Source organism: Dendrobates tinctorius, unplaced genomic scaffold (assembly GCF_039654945.1).
Source record: "Dendrobates tinctorius isolate UK_male_01 unplaced genomic scaffold, ASM3965494v1 ptg000231l, whole genome shotgun sequence".
NCBI lineage: Eukaryota > Metazoa > Chordata > Amphibia > Anura > Dendrobatidae > Dendrobates > Dendrobates tinctorius.
The window spans coordinates 25,500,001-25,518,548 of record NW_027361898.1 but is presented as its reverse complement, the minus strand read 5'-3'; the positions used below and the strand labels follow the sequence as shown (position 1 = coordinate 25,518,548).

The window sequence follows — 18,548 nt, the reverse complement described above, 5'->3', positions numbered from 1 at the left end:
AAAATTACTTATAAATTTACGGTAGAAATTAGCAAAACCCAAACACTTCTGGAGAGCCTTCAAAGAAGTAGGCTGAACTCAATCATATATGGCCTGTATCTTGGCCGGGTACATTTCAATAGCAGACGGGGACAAAATGAATCCCAAAAATGAAATCCTTTGTACACCAAAGAGGCACTTCGATCCCTTAACATACAGAGAATTTTCCCTCAAAATCCGGAACACAGTCCAGACATGTTCCACATGAGAATCCCAATCACTGGAAAAGATTAAAATATCATCCAGATAAATGATCAAAAACTTATCCACAAAGTCCCGGAAAATATCATTCATAAAAGATTGGAAGACAGAAGGGGCATCAGTGAGCCCAAAAGTCATCACCAGGTACTCAAAATGTCCCTCCGGAGTATTAAATGCCATCTTCCATTCATCCCCGTGCTTGATGTGAATAAGATAATACGCCCCCTGAGGTCAAGCTTGGTAAACCAACAGGCACTTTTAACTCTGGAAAATAAATCATAAATCAGGGGTAACAGATACTGATATTTAACAGTGATTTTGTTAAGGGAACGATAGTCAATACATGGCCTTAATGAACCATCTTTTTTGGCCACAAAAAAAGCCAGCACCTAAAGGTGAAGAAGATGGTCTAATATGACCCTTCTCCAATGACTCCTGGATATAAGATCGCATAGCATCATGTTCGGGTACCGATAAGTTGAAAAGCCGACCCTTGGGGAAATTTACACCCAGGCATTAACTCAATTGCACAGTCATAACTCTTATGAGGAGACAAAGACGCAGACTTACTCTCACTAAATACATCAGAAAAATCAGCCAAATAGTCAGGAATATCATGAGACTGGGGAGAGGTGGCGAAAACAGGAGTGTCACTAACAACACATTGACAACCCCAACTCACCACAGACACAGATTTCCAATCCAAAACAGAATTATGAGTCTGCAACCAAGGAAAACCCAGAACAATAGTATCATGCAAATTGTGCAACACCAAAAATTTACAATTTACTGGGGTTTATTCTCTGCCAAAGGAGGAGCATCAATACCCCTCAAAGGGATAAGAGTCTGCAGGGGTATCATAGGAAAACCACAACGTTTAGCAAAGTCTAAATCCATCAGATTCAAAGCTGCTCCTGAATCTACAAAAGCCTTAGCGGAAAATGTAGACAAGGAGCAGATCAGGGTAATTGCCAAAAGGAACTTAGGCTGTACACTGCCCACCACAAATGTGTGAGCAAAATGCTTTTCTCGTTTAGGGCAGACAGAAATAGTATGAGAGGCGTCCCCACAAAAAAAACACAGCTTTTTACGCCTTCTAAACTCCTGACGTTGCATCCAAGACAAAATTCTATCACATTGCATGGGTTCAGACATTCGTTCAAAAGGTGGAAACACCTCTCATGTAATTTTACGTTCAAGTAAACGCCGATCAACTTGAATGGCCAATGACATAGAGTCGTCTAGACCAGAGGGAACATGAAATCCCACCATAACATCTTTTACAGTTTCTGCCAAACCCTTCCGAAAGAGAGCTGCTAGGGCATCGTCATTCCATTTAGTAAGGACCGCCCACTTTCCGAATTTTTGACAATATAACTCTGCAGAATACTGACCCTGGTTCAATCCAAATAAGGTTTTCTCAGCTTGATCAATAGCATTAGGTTCATCATACAACAACCCCAAGGCTTTAAAAAATCCGTCCACATTAGCCAGAATAGGATCTCCAGGTGTCAAAGAAAAGGTCCAATCCTGGGGATCGCCGCGCAGCAGGGAGATGACAATTTTAACCTGCTGCATAGAGCTCCCCGATGAGTTATGTTTCAAAGCAAAAAATAGTTTACAATTATTCTTAAAACGCAAAAATTTAGACCGATCCCCAGAAAACACATCAGGAGTAGGGATTTTTGGTTCAACAGCAGATGATTGAGCGAGATAGGCAGAAATTTCCCGCACTTCAGGACTCTTATTAGTCCTGTATGTAACAATTTACCATCATCCCCAGAACCCAGCATCACGACTCTCACTTTCCTGAGCACTGTGCTTGTTTAATTGCCGGTTATCTCTACATACAAATACAGTGATAGCAGTGTATACTCCAGAGCAAACTACTGATAACTGAATGTGCTACAATTAAACCTATGCTGAGCTTTATAGTGCTACTAATATTACTCACCAGACCTGTCACTCAAAGTATACCTGCCTTGCCAGAAACCAGGAAGTAGCTGGATGGCGGAGTTGTGCACTGCTCAAGAAGCAACTTGAGAATAACCCTTTAAGCACTATCATAATCAATTATTTTGACATATCCTTCTAAAAAAATGTTGGGGTTAAAACACTAATTTCAAGTATGTGTTACTTATTAGACTTTTTGCTGATGTTTACGTACAATGAAAGTTTTATCTCCAGGAGATTATCATTGCTGGTCTAGGTCTCAGGGCCTTTTAGACTGACCACACACACTCCTGTGATAAGCAGCTCATTGTCAATAGACAATGTACACAGAATGTACTGTACATAGTAAACTAGGTGGCACATTGTAGGAATCAGGATCTCTTTTCCTACATTATCCTGCACTCAGATGAGGTAACGAAAAGGTAGTCCCTTTAAGAAGAGCCGCATAAATTATTCTAACACAATTGTCCACCTTTTTAGCAGTCCTCTGTTTGCATGCTCTGAGCAGAACTTTAGAAAATGTTTTGCATGCTATAGGTGGTGCAAATATGGAACTGCCCCAGGGTTCAGGTAATAACCCCAAATCCAATGTGCCACATAACAAGGTAACAGAGGTATGACTAGTGTGGGTCCGTGAACTTCAAGCTGCCTGTACATTTAAATAAACATAAAGAGAAGAGTTGGCAAGCTTTGTAAATACAAAACTATTAATGTATGAACAAATATATTTCATTTTCAAACTTCAGCAGTTTTTAAATCTTTCATTTAAAGAACACTAAATTATATTTGTCAAAAAGACAGAAAGTCAAAAGTAAATGTGACATATTCAAGGTAGGAGAAGAGGGATTTGGAAAGATTTTCAAAATCAGTTTTGTTAAAAATAGTAAAACATTTTCTCATTAAACATCTTAAACACTTTCTGTTCCCACCTGGGAAATAACCACACAACAGATGTTCCAGTTTCATCATATACTCATATAATGCAACTGACTTGACCAAAAGCATTGTGGCGTTCCAAATTCTCTTTACCTTAGCACATGTGTAAAACATGATACAAATGAGAAGTTGTCATGCCAACTATTTCTTCTACGTCTCCCTTTTACTACAAATTACATTTTAGCTGAAGAATATGTTCTGAAAATTTAAATGGATTAAAATGGACCTGCTGTACAATCTAAAGCAGAGGGGGGCAATGAATGAGAGACCATGACTGTTGTGGAGGGCCGAACCAATAGGCAGAAATGAATTCTGAGAAGGAGAAAAAATGGTAATCAGCTCACCTTCCAGTGTGAAAACCACTTGTATTCACACAGGAACCCTGGCAGACCTTGTTTGGTCAGGGTGTAGTGCACGGAGTGTAGGAACACACCAGCCTGGTATCCAGGTAAAAAAAAATGGAAGAAGGGTCTATGAGGACTAAGCTTCAGCACTAATGAGAAAATGTTAAATCATAACTTTTACTGTAACATAGTAACATAGTAACATAGTTATTAAGGTTGAAGAAAGACTTTAAGTCCATCTAGTTCAACCCATATCCTATCCTAACTTGCCCTAACATGTTAGAATCATTGCATCGTAGAGTTGGAAGGGACCTCCTGGGCCATCTGGTCCAACCCCCTGCTCAAAGCAGGATTCGCTAAATCATCCCAGACAGATGTCTGTCCAGCCTCTGTTTGAAGACTTCTATTGAAGGAGAACTCACCACCTCTCGTGGCAGCCTGTTCCACTCATTGATCACTCTAACTCTCAAAAAGTTTTTTCTAATATCTAATCTGTGTCTCCTCCCATTCCGTTTCATCCCATTGCTTCTAGTCTTTCCTTGTGCAACTGAGAATAAAGATGATCCTTCTACAATGTGACAGCCCTTGAGATATTTGTAGACAGCTATTAAGTCTCCTCTCAGTCTTCTCTTCTGCAAGCTAAACATTCCCAAATCCTACAACCTTTCCTCAAAAGACAGGGTTTGCAGACCGGTCACAATTCTGGTCGCTCTTTTCTGAACTTGCTCCAGTTTGTTGATGTCTTTTTTTAAATGTGGTGCCCAAAACTGGACACAATATTCCAGATGAGGTCTGACCAAAGAGGAGTAGAGGGAAATAATGACTTCCCGTGATCTAGACTGTATGCTTCTGTTAATACATCCTAGAATTGCATTTGCCTTTTTTGCTGCTGCATCACACTGATGACACATTCAGTCTGTGATCTATTAGTATGCACAAGTCTTTTTCACATGTGTTGTTGCTTAGCCATATTCCTCCCATTGTTTATATGCTTTTTTCATTTTTATTGCCCAGATGTAGTATTTTGCATTTTTCCCTGTTAAAAACCATTCTGTTAGTTGCTGCCCTCTGCTCCAGTTTATTTATATCTTTTTTAATCCTCTCTCTCTCTCTTCTCTAGTATTAGCTATCCCTCCTAGCTTTGTGTCATCAGCAAATTTAATCAGTTTACCCTCAATTCCTTCATGTAAATTGTTGATAAATATGTTGAACAATACAGGGCCCAGGACAGAGCCCTGTGGTAGCCCACTTGAGACATTCTTCCAACTGGATGTGCAGCCATTTACGACCACTCTTTGGGTCCGATCACTAAGGCTACTTTCACACATCAGGTTTTCGGCGTCAGGCGCGATCCGGCGTCGTGCCGGAATGCCGGATCCGGCAAATGTTTTGTAAAACCTGATGTGCCGGATCCGGTTTTCTGCCGGATCCGTCTTGTTCTTGACAGACAAAACCGGATCCGTCTCATCCGGTTCATCCGTTTTTCTATCCGTTTTTCGACGGATTACGCCGGATCTGGTTTTTAAAATTGACCCTTGTGGCCTTCCGAACGGGATTGGCTACTGGAAAACTATATATAGCATGTTCCTACAGCCCTTCTTTGACAGGTTGTAGAGGAGAAAGTGCAGGTTGGAGAGAAGAGCAAGTTACTGGCGAAGATGGATGTTGTCATTGGAAATATTACCACTAGAAGTTCTGTGACGGTTTCAGTAATGAGGGACAATTTTGCACTATACTTTATGTCACCTCAAGGCAGAGTACACTGGCAGGATGACAGAGTGTGAAAGATTTGTGCCCTAACCAAACTTGTGTACCTTCTGGACCAACAGTATATACCTTTGCCAACCAAAGTTGGCTATCTTGTCATGGTCTTACTATTTTTAGCTTTAGGCCACAGGTGTGTACCTGGTTGTGTTTTATGCAAAGTATTTCACCTTTTAACAAAAGTTGTGTACATTGTTAGGAAATCACCAACAATAAACACAACTTTTCAGGTGAAATACTTTGCTTCAAACACAACCAGGAACACAACTGTGGCAAAAAGCTAAAATTTACCCACAGTTATATACCTGGTTTTGAATACCTTTTTACCTTTTAAATACCCTGTATTTAACCTTTTTTTTAAACATATTTCGCCGCAGAAAGAAATGACAGACAACCAGTGTAAACAATAATTTAACTTTTATTTAAAATATTTTTTTTTGTGTAAACTGTTTTTAAAGTTAAAAAAACTTTTTTAATAAAGGTTTGAAACTAACCAAATGGGCATTTTTATTACAAAAAAAACATTATAACTCGGTGTAGTGTGGGGTGGAAATACTGCTGGAGGGGCTGCGGGACACTTCGACAATGGGAGTGTGGAGAGAGGACTGGGATCGTGGTGGGGAAGGAACAGTTAGAGGTGATGGTGTGGAAAAAGCTACAGAATGGGTGGACATGTGGGAGGCAGAAGAGGTGGTGGGCGGTGGAGTGGAGGGTTGGGCAGGGACTGTAGGAGCAGATGATGTTGATGGAAAGTTGTATGGGGAAGGAGTTTGGTACGGGGAAGGAGTTTGGTACGGGGAAGGAGTTTGGTACGGGGCAGGTTGCTGGAAGTGGGGAGATGTCTGGTACTGGGGAGGTTGCTGGTACTGGGAAGGTTGCTGGTACTGGTGAGGTTGCTGGTATGTAATAGGAGGGGGAGGATGGAAAGTGGCTGGAGGGGGTGCAGATGTAATAGGAGGGGGAGGATGGAAAGTGGCTGGAGGGGGTGCAGATGTAATAGGAGGGGGAGGATGGAAAGTGGCTGGAGGGGGTGCAGATGTAATAGGAGGGGGAGGATGGAAAGTGGCTGGAGGGGGTGCAGGTGGAGGAACTACAGTGGTGGGAGGTGGAGGTTGGGAGGTAACCTGCTGTAGAGCACCGTGGCACGAATGCATTACATGCATCTGCTGGGTAGGAGATAGTGTTGCCATGCGCTCCACAACAGACCTGAAAAAGGTGTGGTTTGGCGAAGATCTTGCTTCTGAATGCATGGTTTGCAGAAGTGTCTTCACCTCCAGAATGCTGGAGTTGATCTGCTGAAAGCCTGCGGAGATTTGCTCTGACAAGACTTTTAGACAGTTCTGGAAAGATGCATTCAGATGCAAGAACTCTGGCGCATAACTCTTTTCCTGACCCCTCTGCCGCTGCCGCCCAGTACCCGCAGGTGTACTAGAGGTGGCAGGGGCAGAAGGGTGGGGTAAAGGGAAAGCGATCTCCTCACCAGCAGCTTCATGTAATGTAGGCGGCCACGATGCTCCTGTGCTGGTGGATGGGACAGATGGGTCGAATGTGTGGGAAGGCTGGGAAGGTGCAGATGTACCGGGGCGGTCGAAGTGTCCCTCGGTGCCGGTCTCCTCAGGGATCGCCTCAGAAGGGTCCAATCGTGCAGGCTCCTGAGTGCTGCTCACCGTGCTGTGGAATAAAGAGAAAAAAAATTAAAATACTGACATGGTATGGCCCTGGCTGAAAAAAAAAAGTTACATCTAACATTTTTTTTCACATGTGGTGTGTAATATTTACCTTCTAGTGACCATTGTTTCCCAGAGGAACGACAGGGCTTGTGCGTACTTGTACTTGCTCCTGCGTCCTCCAGATCCACTCGGGGCCCGCATCTCTTTATTGAACTCCTTCTTGAAACGATCCCTCACAGACCGCCACCGATTCACAATTCTGTTCCCTGAAACGAGAAAGGAGTGGTTAGTATACAACATCAGTGTTTCACAAACTCCAGTCCTCATGGTCCCCAGGGGTCAAGTTTTCAGGATTTCCATAGTAAATAGAAATCCTGAACACATGATCCGTGGGGACCACGAGGACTGGAGTTCGGGAGACACTGGTTTACATCAAGCAACCGGTACTGTATATACTTACGCTCTTTAATCTGGGCCCGAACATCGAGGTCCTCCCAGCGGCCCACAAGGAGCGAACAGATTTCCTCCCAGAGTCGTCGGGTAACGATAAGGTCAGCGTGGCGGCGGTCAGCCATATTCCAGAGCGGCTCCCTTTCTCTGACGAGATCGATGAGGTGGTCCACATCGAGTCCTCCATCCTCACCGTCAGAGTCGGGAGCACGCTGTGAAGGCTGTTAAAGAAAAAGACAAAAATAACATAATTAGCCTCCACAAAAGAAATGAAATAAAAAGTGCAAAAAAACAAAGCAAAAATATTTATACTTACACGCTGGTGACCGCCGCGTTGCTGTCGCCGACGACCCTGGGAGGCACTGCGAGGACCTCTTGGCCGAGCACCAGATTGGGAAGACTGGAGAAGAAAACAAAAAATGTTATGTCTTTGGATGTAGGCATTTGTTTGCTGTGTGTGGTCTGCAGAACATTGTTTTCTATGTGTTGTGTGTAGTGTGATGTTGTGTTTCTGCGTTTGATGCAAAAAACTTACCAATTGTGAGCCCACTCCAGGTGTCTGTCCACCCCTTCCTTCTTCTTCTGGGAGCTCCTCTTCATCTTGTGAATCCTGTTTTGAAATAAAAGGCAATGAATAGACATATATTACAGAGATGATGGATTTTGGAAATAAAAACTTACCGTCAGACGCTGACGATGCGAGGGAGGGCTCCCAGAAGATGAAGTGCTGTCTTCCTGGTGGCCACACTCCATGCCTGTGGGTGGTGTTCCAGCTGCTGCCATTGCTGCTGCTGCTGCTGCTGCTGCATCTATTGGGCGGCTGTTGAATAAAGAGAAACAAAGGGCCAATGAATATCTTGATATTCAATAGCCCTAGTTTGGAGGAATGGGGGATTTGATAATTAACGTCTCTCATCTGCTGCTGGCCTCCCCTCCTCAGCATGTTCCATTTGCTGCTCCATTTGGGGTGGTGGTGGTGCTGATGGTGCTGCAGTGGTCTCCTGCCTTCTCCTGCTGCGCTTGGTTGCTTTCTTGGGTGGCATGTTGGGTGTGGCTGTGGGTCCCACTGTCTTGCTTTTATATATGTCTTGTGGGCAGAGCTACTGAGCATGCTCAGACCAAAAAAACCGGATCCGGCCACCGGATCCGGCTTTCGCCGGATCAGGCGCATTGCGGCACTCATAGGCTTTCATTGTGTGAAAAAGACGGACGCGCCAGATCCGGCGTGTCCGGCTTTTTCGCCGGAGACAAAAAACGTTACAGTAGACGTTTTTTCCAGACGCCGGATCGCGACACATTGCCGGATCCGGCGAAAACCGGATGAAACGCATGGCCATCCGGCGCGATCCGGCGCAAATGCAAGTCAATGGGGGGGAAACCGGATCCGGCATTGCATTTCGCCGGATCCGGTTTCTGTCAAAAGCGCCGGATCGCGCCTGACGGCGAAAACCTGATGTGTGAAAGAGGCCTAAGTCAGTTATAAATCCACCTAACAGTTGCCTTGTCCATTCCATACTTAGCCATTTTTTCTATAAGGATTGTGTGAGATACTTTGTCAAATGCTTTGCTGAAGTCAAGATATACTATATCTACAGCATTTCCCTGATCCACCCAATCAGTGATTCCGTCATAGAAGGAAATTAAGTTAGTCTGACATGACTTATTAGCTACAAACCCATGCTGACTCTGTTTAATCACTTCATTCTTATCCAGGTACTTACATACATGTTGTTTAATAATTTGTTCAAAGATCTTTCCTGGTATATGTAGAAGTCATACTCACCGGCCTATAGTTGCCTGGGTCCACCTTCTTCCCCTTTTTGAAGATAGGAACAACATTTGCTCTTCTCCAGTCTTCTGGGACTTCTCCTGTTCTCCAAGAATTTTCAAAGATTATGGAGAGGGGTTCAAAAATTTCTTCTGCTATCTCCTTCAGTAGTCTGGGGTGTAATTCATCTGGACCTGGAGACTTGAATTCGTTTAGGTTAGCTAAGTGTTTCCTCACTATCTTTCTGGAGGAAAGATCCAGAGGAAGGCAAAAAAACCCATGTGGCAAACAGTAAGCTTCACATTGGGGAAAAAAATTCCTTCCCGACTCCACATACGGCAATCAGACTAGCTCCCTGGATCAACATAATATCAAGGAGACTAGTGTATATACCCTGTAATATTATACTTTTCAAGAAAGACATCCAGACCCTTCTTAATTTTTAGTAGGGAATCACTCATTACAACATCATATCGCAGAGAGCTACATAGTCTCACTGCTCTTACAGTAAAGAATCCGCGTCTGTGAGTATGCTTAAACCATCTTTCCTCCAGACGTAGAGGATGCCCCCTTGTCCCCGTCACAGGTCAAAGAGTAAAAAGATCATTAGAAAGGTCTTTGTACTGTCCCCGCATATATTTATACATTGTAATAAGATCACCCCTAAGCCTTCGATTTTCCAAACTAAATAACCCCAAGTGTAATAACCTGCCTTGGTATTGCAGACCCCCCAGTTCCCTAATAACCTTGGTCACTCTTCTCTGCACCCACTCCAGTTCAGCTATGTCTTTCTTATACACCGGAGACCAGAACTGTACACAGTATTCTAAGTGTGGTCGCACTAGTGACTTATATAGAGGTAAAATTATGTTCTCCTCATGAGCATCTGTGCCTCTTTTAACGCATCCCATTATTTTATTTGCCTTTGCAGCAGCTGCCTCACACTGGCCACTAAATGTGAGTTTGTCGTCCACCCATGCACCCAGGTCTTTTTCAGTGACAGTTTTGCCCAGTGTTTTACAATTACGCACATAGTTATGCATCCTGTTTGTTCTACCCAAGTGCATGACCTTACATTTATCCCCATTAAAGCTCATTTGCTATTTATCAGCCCAAGCTTCTAGTTTACATAAATCCTCCTGCAATATAAAACTGTCCTCCTCTGTATTGATTACTCTGCAGAGTTTAGTGTCATCTGCAAATATTGAAATTCAACTCTCTATGCCCCCAACAAGGTCGTTAATAATTATGTTAAAAAGAAGCGGGCCCAATACTGACCCCAGTGGTACCCCACTGCTAACCGTGACCCAGTCCGAGTGTGCTCCATTAATAGCCACTCTTTGTTTCCTATCCCTGAGCCAGCTCTTTACTCACTTACTTTCCCCTATCCCCATTGTTCTCATTCTATGTATCAATCTTTTGTATGGCACCTTATCAAAAGCTTTTGAAAAGTCCATGTACACCACGTCCACTGCATTTCCTTGGTCCAGTCCAGAACTTACCTCTTCATAAAAGCTTAACAGATTAGTCTGACAGGAATGGTCCCTTGTAAACCCATGTTGATATTGGGTCATGAGGTTATTCTTCTTCAGATACTCCAGTATAGTATCTCTTAGAAAACCCTCCAGGATTTTACCCACAGTTGAGGTTAAGCTCACTGGCCTATAATTTCCAAGTTCAGTTTTTGTCCCCTTTTTGAATATTGGCACCACATTTGCCATACGCCAGTCCTGTGGTACAGACCCTGTTATTATGGAATCTTTAAAGATTTAAAATAATGGTCTATCTATGACTGTACTTAATTCCTGCAGTACTCGGGGGTTTATCCCATCCAGGCATGGGGATTTGTCAATTTTAACGATTTTTAGATGCCGCCGTACTTCCTGCTGGGTTAAGCAGGTGACATTTAAGCCCTTAGTGACAGAGCCAGTTTGCAGCTTAATGACCAGGCCAATTTTTACAATTCTGACCACTGTCACTTTATGAGGTTATAACTCTGGAATGCTTTAACGGATCCCGCTGATTCTGAGAAAGTTTTTTTATGACATATTGTACTTCATGTTAGTGGTAAAATTTCTTCGATATGGCTTGTGTTTGATTATGAAAAAAACGGAAATATGGCGAAAATTTTGAAAATTTTGCAATTTTAAAACTAAATTTTTTTGCCCTTAAATCAGAGAGATGTATCACACAAATTTCTTAATAAATAACATTTCCCACATGTCTACTTTACATCAGCACAATTTTGGAAGCAAAATTTTTTTGTTAGGAAGTTATAAGGGTTAAAATTTGACTAGTGATTTCTCATTTTCACAACAAAATTTACAAAACCATATTTTTAGGGACCACATCATATTTAAAGTCATTTTGAGGGGTGTATATGACAGAAAATACCCAAAAGTGACACAATTCTAAAAATTAGACCCCTCAAGGTGCTCCATACCACATTCATGAAGGTTATTAACCCTTTATGTGCTTCACAGGAACTAAAGTAATGTGGAAGGAAAAAATTAACATTTAACTTTTTTTGAAAAAAATTTACTTCAGAACCAATTTTTTTTATTTTCACAAGTGTTAAAAGAGAAACCACAAAATTTGCTGTGCAATTTCTCCTGAATACGCTGATACCCAAAATGTGGGGGTAAACCACTTTTTCAGCGCACGGCAGAGCTCGCAAGGGAGGGAGCGCCGCTTGACTTTTTCAACGCAGAATTGGCTGGAATTGAGATCGGATGCCATATTGCGTTAGGAGAGCCCCTGATGTTCCTAAACAGTGGAAACCCCCAACAAGTGACCCCATTTTGGAAACTAGACCCATTAAGGAACTTTTCTAGATATGTGGTAAGCACTTTGAACCTTCAAGTGCTTCACAGAAGTTTATAACGTAGAGCCGTGAAAATAAAAAAACATTTTTTTTCCACAAAAATGATCTTTTCGTCCCTAATTTTTTATTTTTACAAGGGTAACAGGAAAAAAATTTTCCTCAAAAATGATAATTTAGCCCGCTATGTTTTATTTTCTCGAGAGTAACAGGAGAAATTGGACCATAAAAGTTGTTGTGAAAGTTGTCCTGAGTACAATGATACCCCATATGTGGGGGGGAAACCACTGTTTGTGCGCAAGGGAGAGCTCAGAAGGGAAGGAGCGCCATTTTGGAATGCAGACTTTGATGGAATGGTTGGCGGACGTCATGTTGCGTTTGCAGAGCCACTGATGTGCCTAAACAGTATAAACCCCCCACAAGTGACCCCATTTTGGAAACTAGACCCCTGGAGGAGCTTATCTAGATATGTGGTGAGCACTTTGATCCCCCATGTGCTTCACAGAAGTTTATAGACGCAGAGCCGTGAAAATTAAAAATCTTTTTTTTTCCTCAAAAATGATTTTTTAGCCCATTATTTTTTATTTTCCTAAGGGTAACAGGAGAAATTAGACCAAAAAAGTTGTTGTGCAATTTGTCCTGAGTATGCTGATACCCCATATGTGGGGGGAACCACTGTTTGGGCACATGGGAGAGCTTGGAAGGGAAGGAGTGCCATTTTGGAATTCAGACTTTGATGGAATGGTCTGCGGGCGTCATGTTGAGTTTGCAGAGCCCTTGATGTGCCTAAACAATATAAACCCCACACAAGTGACCCCATCTTGGAAACTAGACCCCTGAAGGAGCTTATCTAGATATGTGGTGAGCACCTTGAACCCCCAAGTGCTTCACAGAAGCTTATAAATGCAGAGCCTTGAAATTAAAAAATCAATTTTTCCTCAAAAATGATTTTTTTTAGGCCACTCTTTTTTATTTTCCAAAGGGAAACAGGAGAAATTGGACCGCAAAAGTTGTTGTGCAATTTGTCCTGTGTACGCTGGCAACCCATTTGTGGAACCACTGTTTGGGCGCATGGGAGAGCTCGGAAGAGAAGGAGCGCCATTTTGGAATGCAGACTTTGATGGAATGGTCTGCGGGCATCATGTTGCGTTTGCAGAACCCCTGATGTGCCTAAACAGTTTAAACCCCCCACAAGTGACTCCATTTTGGAAACTAGACCCCCCAAGGAGCTTATCTAGATATTTGGTGAGCACTTTGAACCCCCAAGTGCTTCACAGAAGTTTATAAAACAGAGCCGTGAAAATAAAAGTCTTTTTGTTTTCCACAAAAGTGTTTTTTTAGCCCCAATTTTTTTATTTTCCCAAGGGTAACAGGAGAAATTAGACCCCCAAAGTTGGTAAATAGTAGAAACACCTCAATTCTTGCTCCAACCCTGATCCCAACACACCCCTAACCCTAATCCCAACCTTAATCCTAATTCTAACCCTAATTCTAATTCTCCCTAACCCTAATTCTAACCCTAGCCCTAACCCTAATTCCAACCCTAACCCTAGCCCTAACCCTAACCCTAGCCCTAACCCTAGCCCTAACCATAATGGAAAAATGAAAAAAAAATTTTCTTTATTTCATTATTTTTGCCTTACTAAGGCTGGTTTCACATTTGCGTTTTTTTGCGCTGGAAAAAAACGCATACGTGCGCATGCGTTTTTTCCCCTATATTTAACATGGGTGCGCATACCTGAGCGCTGGCATGCGCACGTATGCGATTTTCATGCGCTGCGTTTTTTTGGGGTGTGCGTTTGTATTTTCCAGACGCAGCATGTTGCATTTTTTGGCCCTGCAAAAAAGCGCATGCGCACGTATGCGCACGTTTTGCGCTAAAAATGGCCATTATAGCCTATGGATGCGCATACGTGCGCACTGGCATGCGCATGTAAGCGTTTTTTTAGCGCTGCGTTTTTTTGGTGGTGTCCACTTGTTGTACTAGTTATAATCTTCTAAAGTCAAAAAAAAAAAGTCTATATAAAGGAGGTGCCTGCCAAAACTCTGCCACTACTACACTGACAGATTGGAGAGCAGACAGTCAACAAGGAACCCATCTTCGATCAGCGAAGAATGTGAGTATATTACATTATATGCCTGTCCTTTTAAATTATGTATGTACTAATGATTTTTGTTATTTTTACATGCAGTATGTCTTCAGTATCCGAGTATTCCCCATCGCGGCAGGAATTGGCGCAAGCAGACCGTGAGGTGATTATTTTCGTGCATCTGGTAAGTATATCTGCAGCTTCTCCAAATCTCTTACGTTTTTTTCAACTTTTTTAAGACATCGTCATCATCATCTTCTGCGGACGGGACTAGTGAGGGCGAAGAGCAGGAGCAGCGAAGCCAAGTCCCGGTGGTGATACGGAATGTATGTATCAAATGATTTGTAATGTTCTTTATTTTTTATCTTCTATTTTTACTCTTTTTTATGTTTATTTTTTTGTAACTTTTTATTCAATTTAAATTTGATTATTCTAATGAATGTGTTTTGTCTAGGTTCCACAACGGGATGAAGACGTCTACCTGGATAATGAGCAGCTCATCAGCCTGGTCCAGGAGCGTTCGCCGTTGTGGGACAGCCGTGACCGGCTGCACAAGGACATTGTGGTGACCCGGCGGCTATGGAATGAGGTGGCCGCAGCGTTGATGGATGGCTGGGACAGCGCCACAGCATCCTCCAAAAAGGCGTTTAGTGAGTATTTCCCTGCTCTGTATTGTGCCGCAGTGACTGTTGTCCTTGACGGCACTGTTGGGTTTCGTGCTAGGCATATTCTAGCAGGAAACCCAACAGTGTCATCGGGGTCTACAGTGACTGCTTTGAGTATTGTATTGCTACATTGTGCCGCAGTGACTGTTGTCCTTGACGGCACTGTTGGGTTTCGTGCTAGGTGTATTCTAGCAGGAAACCCAACAGTGTCATCGGGGTCTACAGTGACTGCTTTGAGTATTGTATTGCTACATTGTGCCGCAGTGACTGTTGTCCTTGACGGCACTGTTGGGTTTCGTGCTAGGTGTATTCTAGCAGGAAACCCAACAGTGTCATCGGGGTCTACAGTGACTGCTTTGAGTATTGTATTGCTACATTGTGCCGCAGTGACTGTTGTCCTTGACGGCACTGTTGGGTTTCGTGCTAGGTGTATTCTAGCAGGAAACCCAACAGTGTCATCGGGGTCTACAGTGACTGCTTTGAGTATTGTATTGCTATATTGTGCCGCATTGACTGTTGTCCTTGACGGCACTGTTTTTTTTTTAACAACAGTGGACAAAGTCCGAACACGTTGGCGTTCGATCAAGGACCGCTTCAACAGTGATGTTCGTGCTGAGGGCCAGGTTCGCAGTGGATCTGCGTCAAGGAAACAGGAGAAATTGGACCGCAAAAGTTGTTGTGCAATTTGTCCTGTGTACGCTGGCAACCCATTTGTGGAACCACTGTTTGGGCGCATGGGAGAGCTCGGAAGAGAAGGAGCGCCATTTTGGAATGCAGACTTTGATGGAATGGTCTGCGGGCATCATGTTGCGTTTGCAGAACCCCTGATGTGCCTAAACAGTTTAAACCCCCCACAAGTGACTCCATTTTGGAAACTAGACCCCCCAAGGAGCTTATCTAGATATTTGGTGAGCACTTTGAACCCCCAAGTGCTTCACAGAAGTTTATAAAACAGAGCCGTGAAAATAAAAGTCTTTTTGTTTTCCACAAAAGTGTTTTTTTAGCCCCAATTTTTTTATTTTCCCAAGGGTAACAGGAGAAATTAGACCCCCAAAGTTGGTAAATAGTAGAAACACCTCAATTCTTGCTCCAACCCTGATCCCAACACACCCCTAACCCTAATCCCAACCTTAATCCTAATTCTAACCCTAATTCTAATTCTCCCTAACCCTAATTCTAACCCTAGCCCTAACCCTAATTCCAACCCTAACCCTAGCCCTAACCCTAACCCTAGCCCTAACCCTAGCCCTAACCATAATGGAAAAATGAAAAAAAAAATTTTCTTTATTTCATTATTTTTGCCTTACTAAGGCTGGTTTCACATTTGCGTTTTTTTGCGCTGGAAAAAACCGCATACGTGCGCATGCGTTTTTTCCCCTATATTTAACATGGGTGCGCATACCTGAGCACTGGCATGCGCACGTATGCGATTTTCATGCGCTGCGTTTTTTTGGGGTGTGCGTTTGTATTTTCCAGACGCAGCATGTTGCATTTTTTGGCCCTGCAAAAAAGCGCATGCGCACGTATGCGCACGTTTTGCGCTAAAAATGGCCATTATAGCCTATGGATGCGCATACGTGCGCACTGGCATGCGCATGTAAGCGTTTTTTTAGCGCTGCGTTTTTTTGGTGGTGTCCACTTGTTGTAGGCTAGTTTCACATTAGCGTTTTTTTGCGCAGCGCATCGTGCGCATAAAAAACGCAAAGAAAAACGCAAAACAAATGTGCGTTTTTTTTTCTTCATGCGCACGCTGATGCGTCAAAATAACGCAGTGTTACTTGCGTTTTACATGCGTTTTTGCATGCGGTTGCGTTTTTTATGCGCATGCGTTTTTAGGTGTGACATTTCACAATAGAAAAATCCTTGACCACCAATGGGTCACCAGTGGGCGTGTGTCATTGGAATGTTTTATAGACCCTGTACTGCTGAATTCATCAGATTTTGCTGCTGTTTCCGGTGTCAAGATGGACCTGCGTCTGGATAATTTCCGCTTCAAGCTGGATCTTGACATTGCGCTGTCTCAGGCGTATGTCTTTTGTTGCCAGCAAGAAAGGGAGAGGGAGAGACAGCAGAGACGGCAGCGGCGTCGGTTTTGGAGGCATCCAATCATCGAACTCCGGCCAAGCCGTGGAGCATATCACACGCTGTACAGCGAGCTACAGGAAAACCCGGAGAAATTTGCTGACTATACACGGATGTCCCAGGAAAGCTTCCTTGACTTGCTGGGTATGGTTGAAGGAAACATCCGGAGAAGGGACACTCAGCTCCGGCGTGCCATTCCTCCCGAAGAAAGGCTCCTTGTCACCTTACGGTATGTATGTTGTTATGTTTGCATAATTTTTTTGGCTTTTTGCTTTTTTTTTTTTTTTTTTTTTTTTGGTCCAAAAAATTTGGTTTTTTTTGGCTATTGAATTTGAACATTATTTTTGGGAAATTGCTTTTTTGCATAATGGTTTTTCTTCTGTCATGTACTAATCCCAAGCCTTTATAAAATGTTTTTTTGCTATGTTGTATTAAAAAAACATGCAAAATAGTTAGGCCATGTACTTTTTTATTTTCAGTGTTTTTAGTAATACCCAAGACAGAAATACAATTATTTTTTCTTTTTATGTTTGGCAGGTTCCTGGCAACTGGAGAGAGTCTTTCATCCCTGCATTTCCAGTACCGGCTGGGAATCTCTACTTTATCCGGGATTGTTGCCGACACCTGCAGGGCTCTGTGGGATGTTCTGTGTCCGGAGTTTCTGCCATTGCCCACTGCCGAAAAGTGGCTTCAAATATCGGAGAAATTCTGGGCAGTCTGCAATTTCCCGAACTGCCTAGGAGCGGTGGACGGGAAGCACATCCGCATCACAAAACCCGCAAGAAGTGGCTCCGAGTACTACAACTACAAGAAGTACTTTTCCACAGTCCTAATGGCCATTGCGGATGCAGACTGCCGGTTTGTGGCGGTGGACATAGGGGCATTCGGACGGGGCAACGATTCCCAGACTTTTAAGAACTCTGATATGGGCTGGAGGTTGTACGGCAACCATTTCAATTTTCCACTGGCACGGCCTCTTCCCCAAACCCAAACTCCATCACTGCCATTTGTAGTGGTTGGGGATGAGGCATTTCAGATGTGCCCAAACCTGCTGAAGCCGTACTCCAGCCGTGACTTGGACCACCGCAAGAAAATTTTCAACTACAGGCTTACAAGGGCTCGCAGGACTGTAGAGTGCGCCTTTGGCATTCTAGTGTCCAGATGGCGAATTCTCAGCACCGCCATCAATCTCAAAATGGAAACAGTAGATGAGGTGGTGAAGGCATGCGTGGTTCTCCACAATTTTGTTATGGCAAAGGAGCGGCCGAACTTTGACATGGATGAGCCTGCTGCCAACCCTTTGCCAGATTTTACTCAGCACCCTCTTCGGTCCTCAGTCGAAGTTGCCCAAATGAGGGACCAATTTGCGGACTACTTTTTATCCGATGTTGGTCGTGTAGCATGGCAGGATCAAATGGTTTAATAGTTTTGTTGTTTGTTAAAAATAAAATACATGGTTTTTTCTACCTGTACCCAGTGTACTGTGTCTTAATAAACTCCACTACTCATCTGCCCAGGTTAAATTGAAGAAAGGGAAACCACCATTAAAAAAATAAATATATATATAGATATATATATAAATATATATATATATATATATATATATATTATATATAAATATATATATATATATAAATATATAAATATATATATATATATATTATATATAAATATATATATATAAATATACAAATATATATATATATATATATATATATAAATATATATATATATATATAAATATATATAAATATATATATATAAA

At 42.7% G+C, this 18,548-nt stretch overlaps 1 protein-coding gene across 1 annotated transcript in view; it reads right to left on the bottom strand.

Annotated features, from left to right (window-relative positions):
• Positions 1–3,067: 3,067 nt before the first annotated feature.
• Positions 3,068–18,548, bottom strand: part of LOC141059792 (uncharacterized) — a 20,127-nt gene continuing 4,646 nt past the window's right edge. Inside the window, exon 3 of the mRNA XM_073555908.1 lies at positions 3,068–3,122. Within this exon, the coding sequence (XP_073412009.1) occupies positions 3,068–3,122 (55 nt within the window). The remainder of the gene's footprint in view (positions 3,123–18,548) is intronic.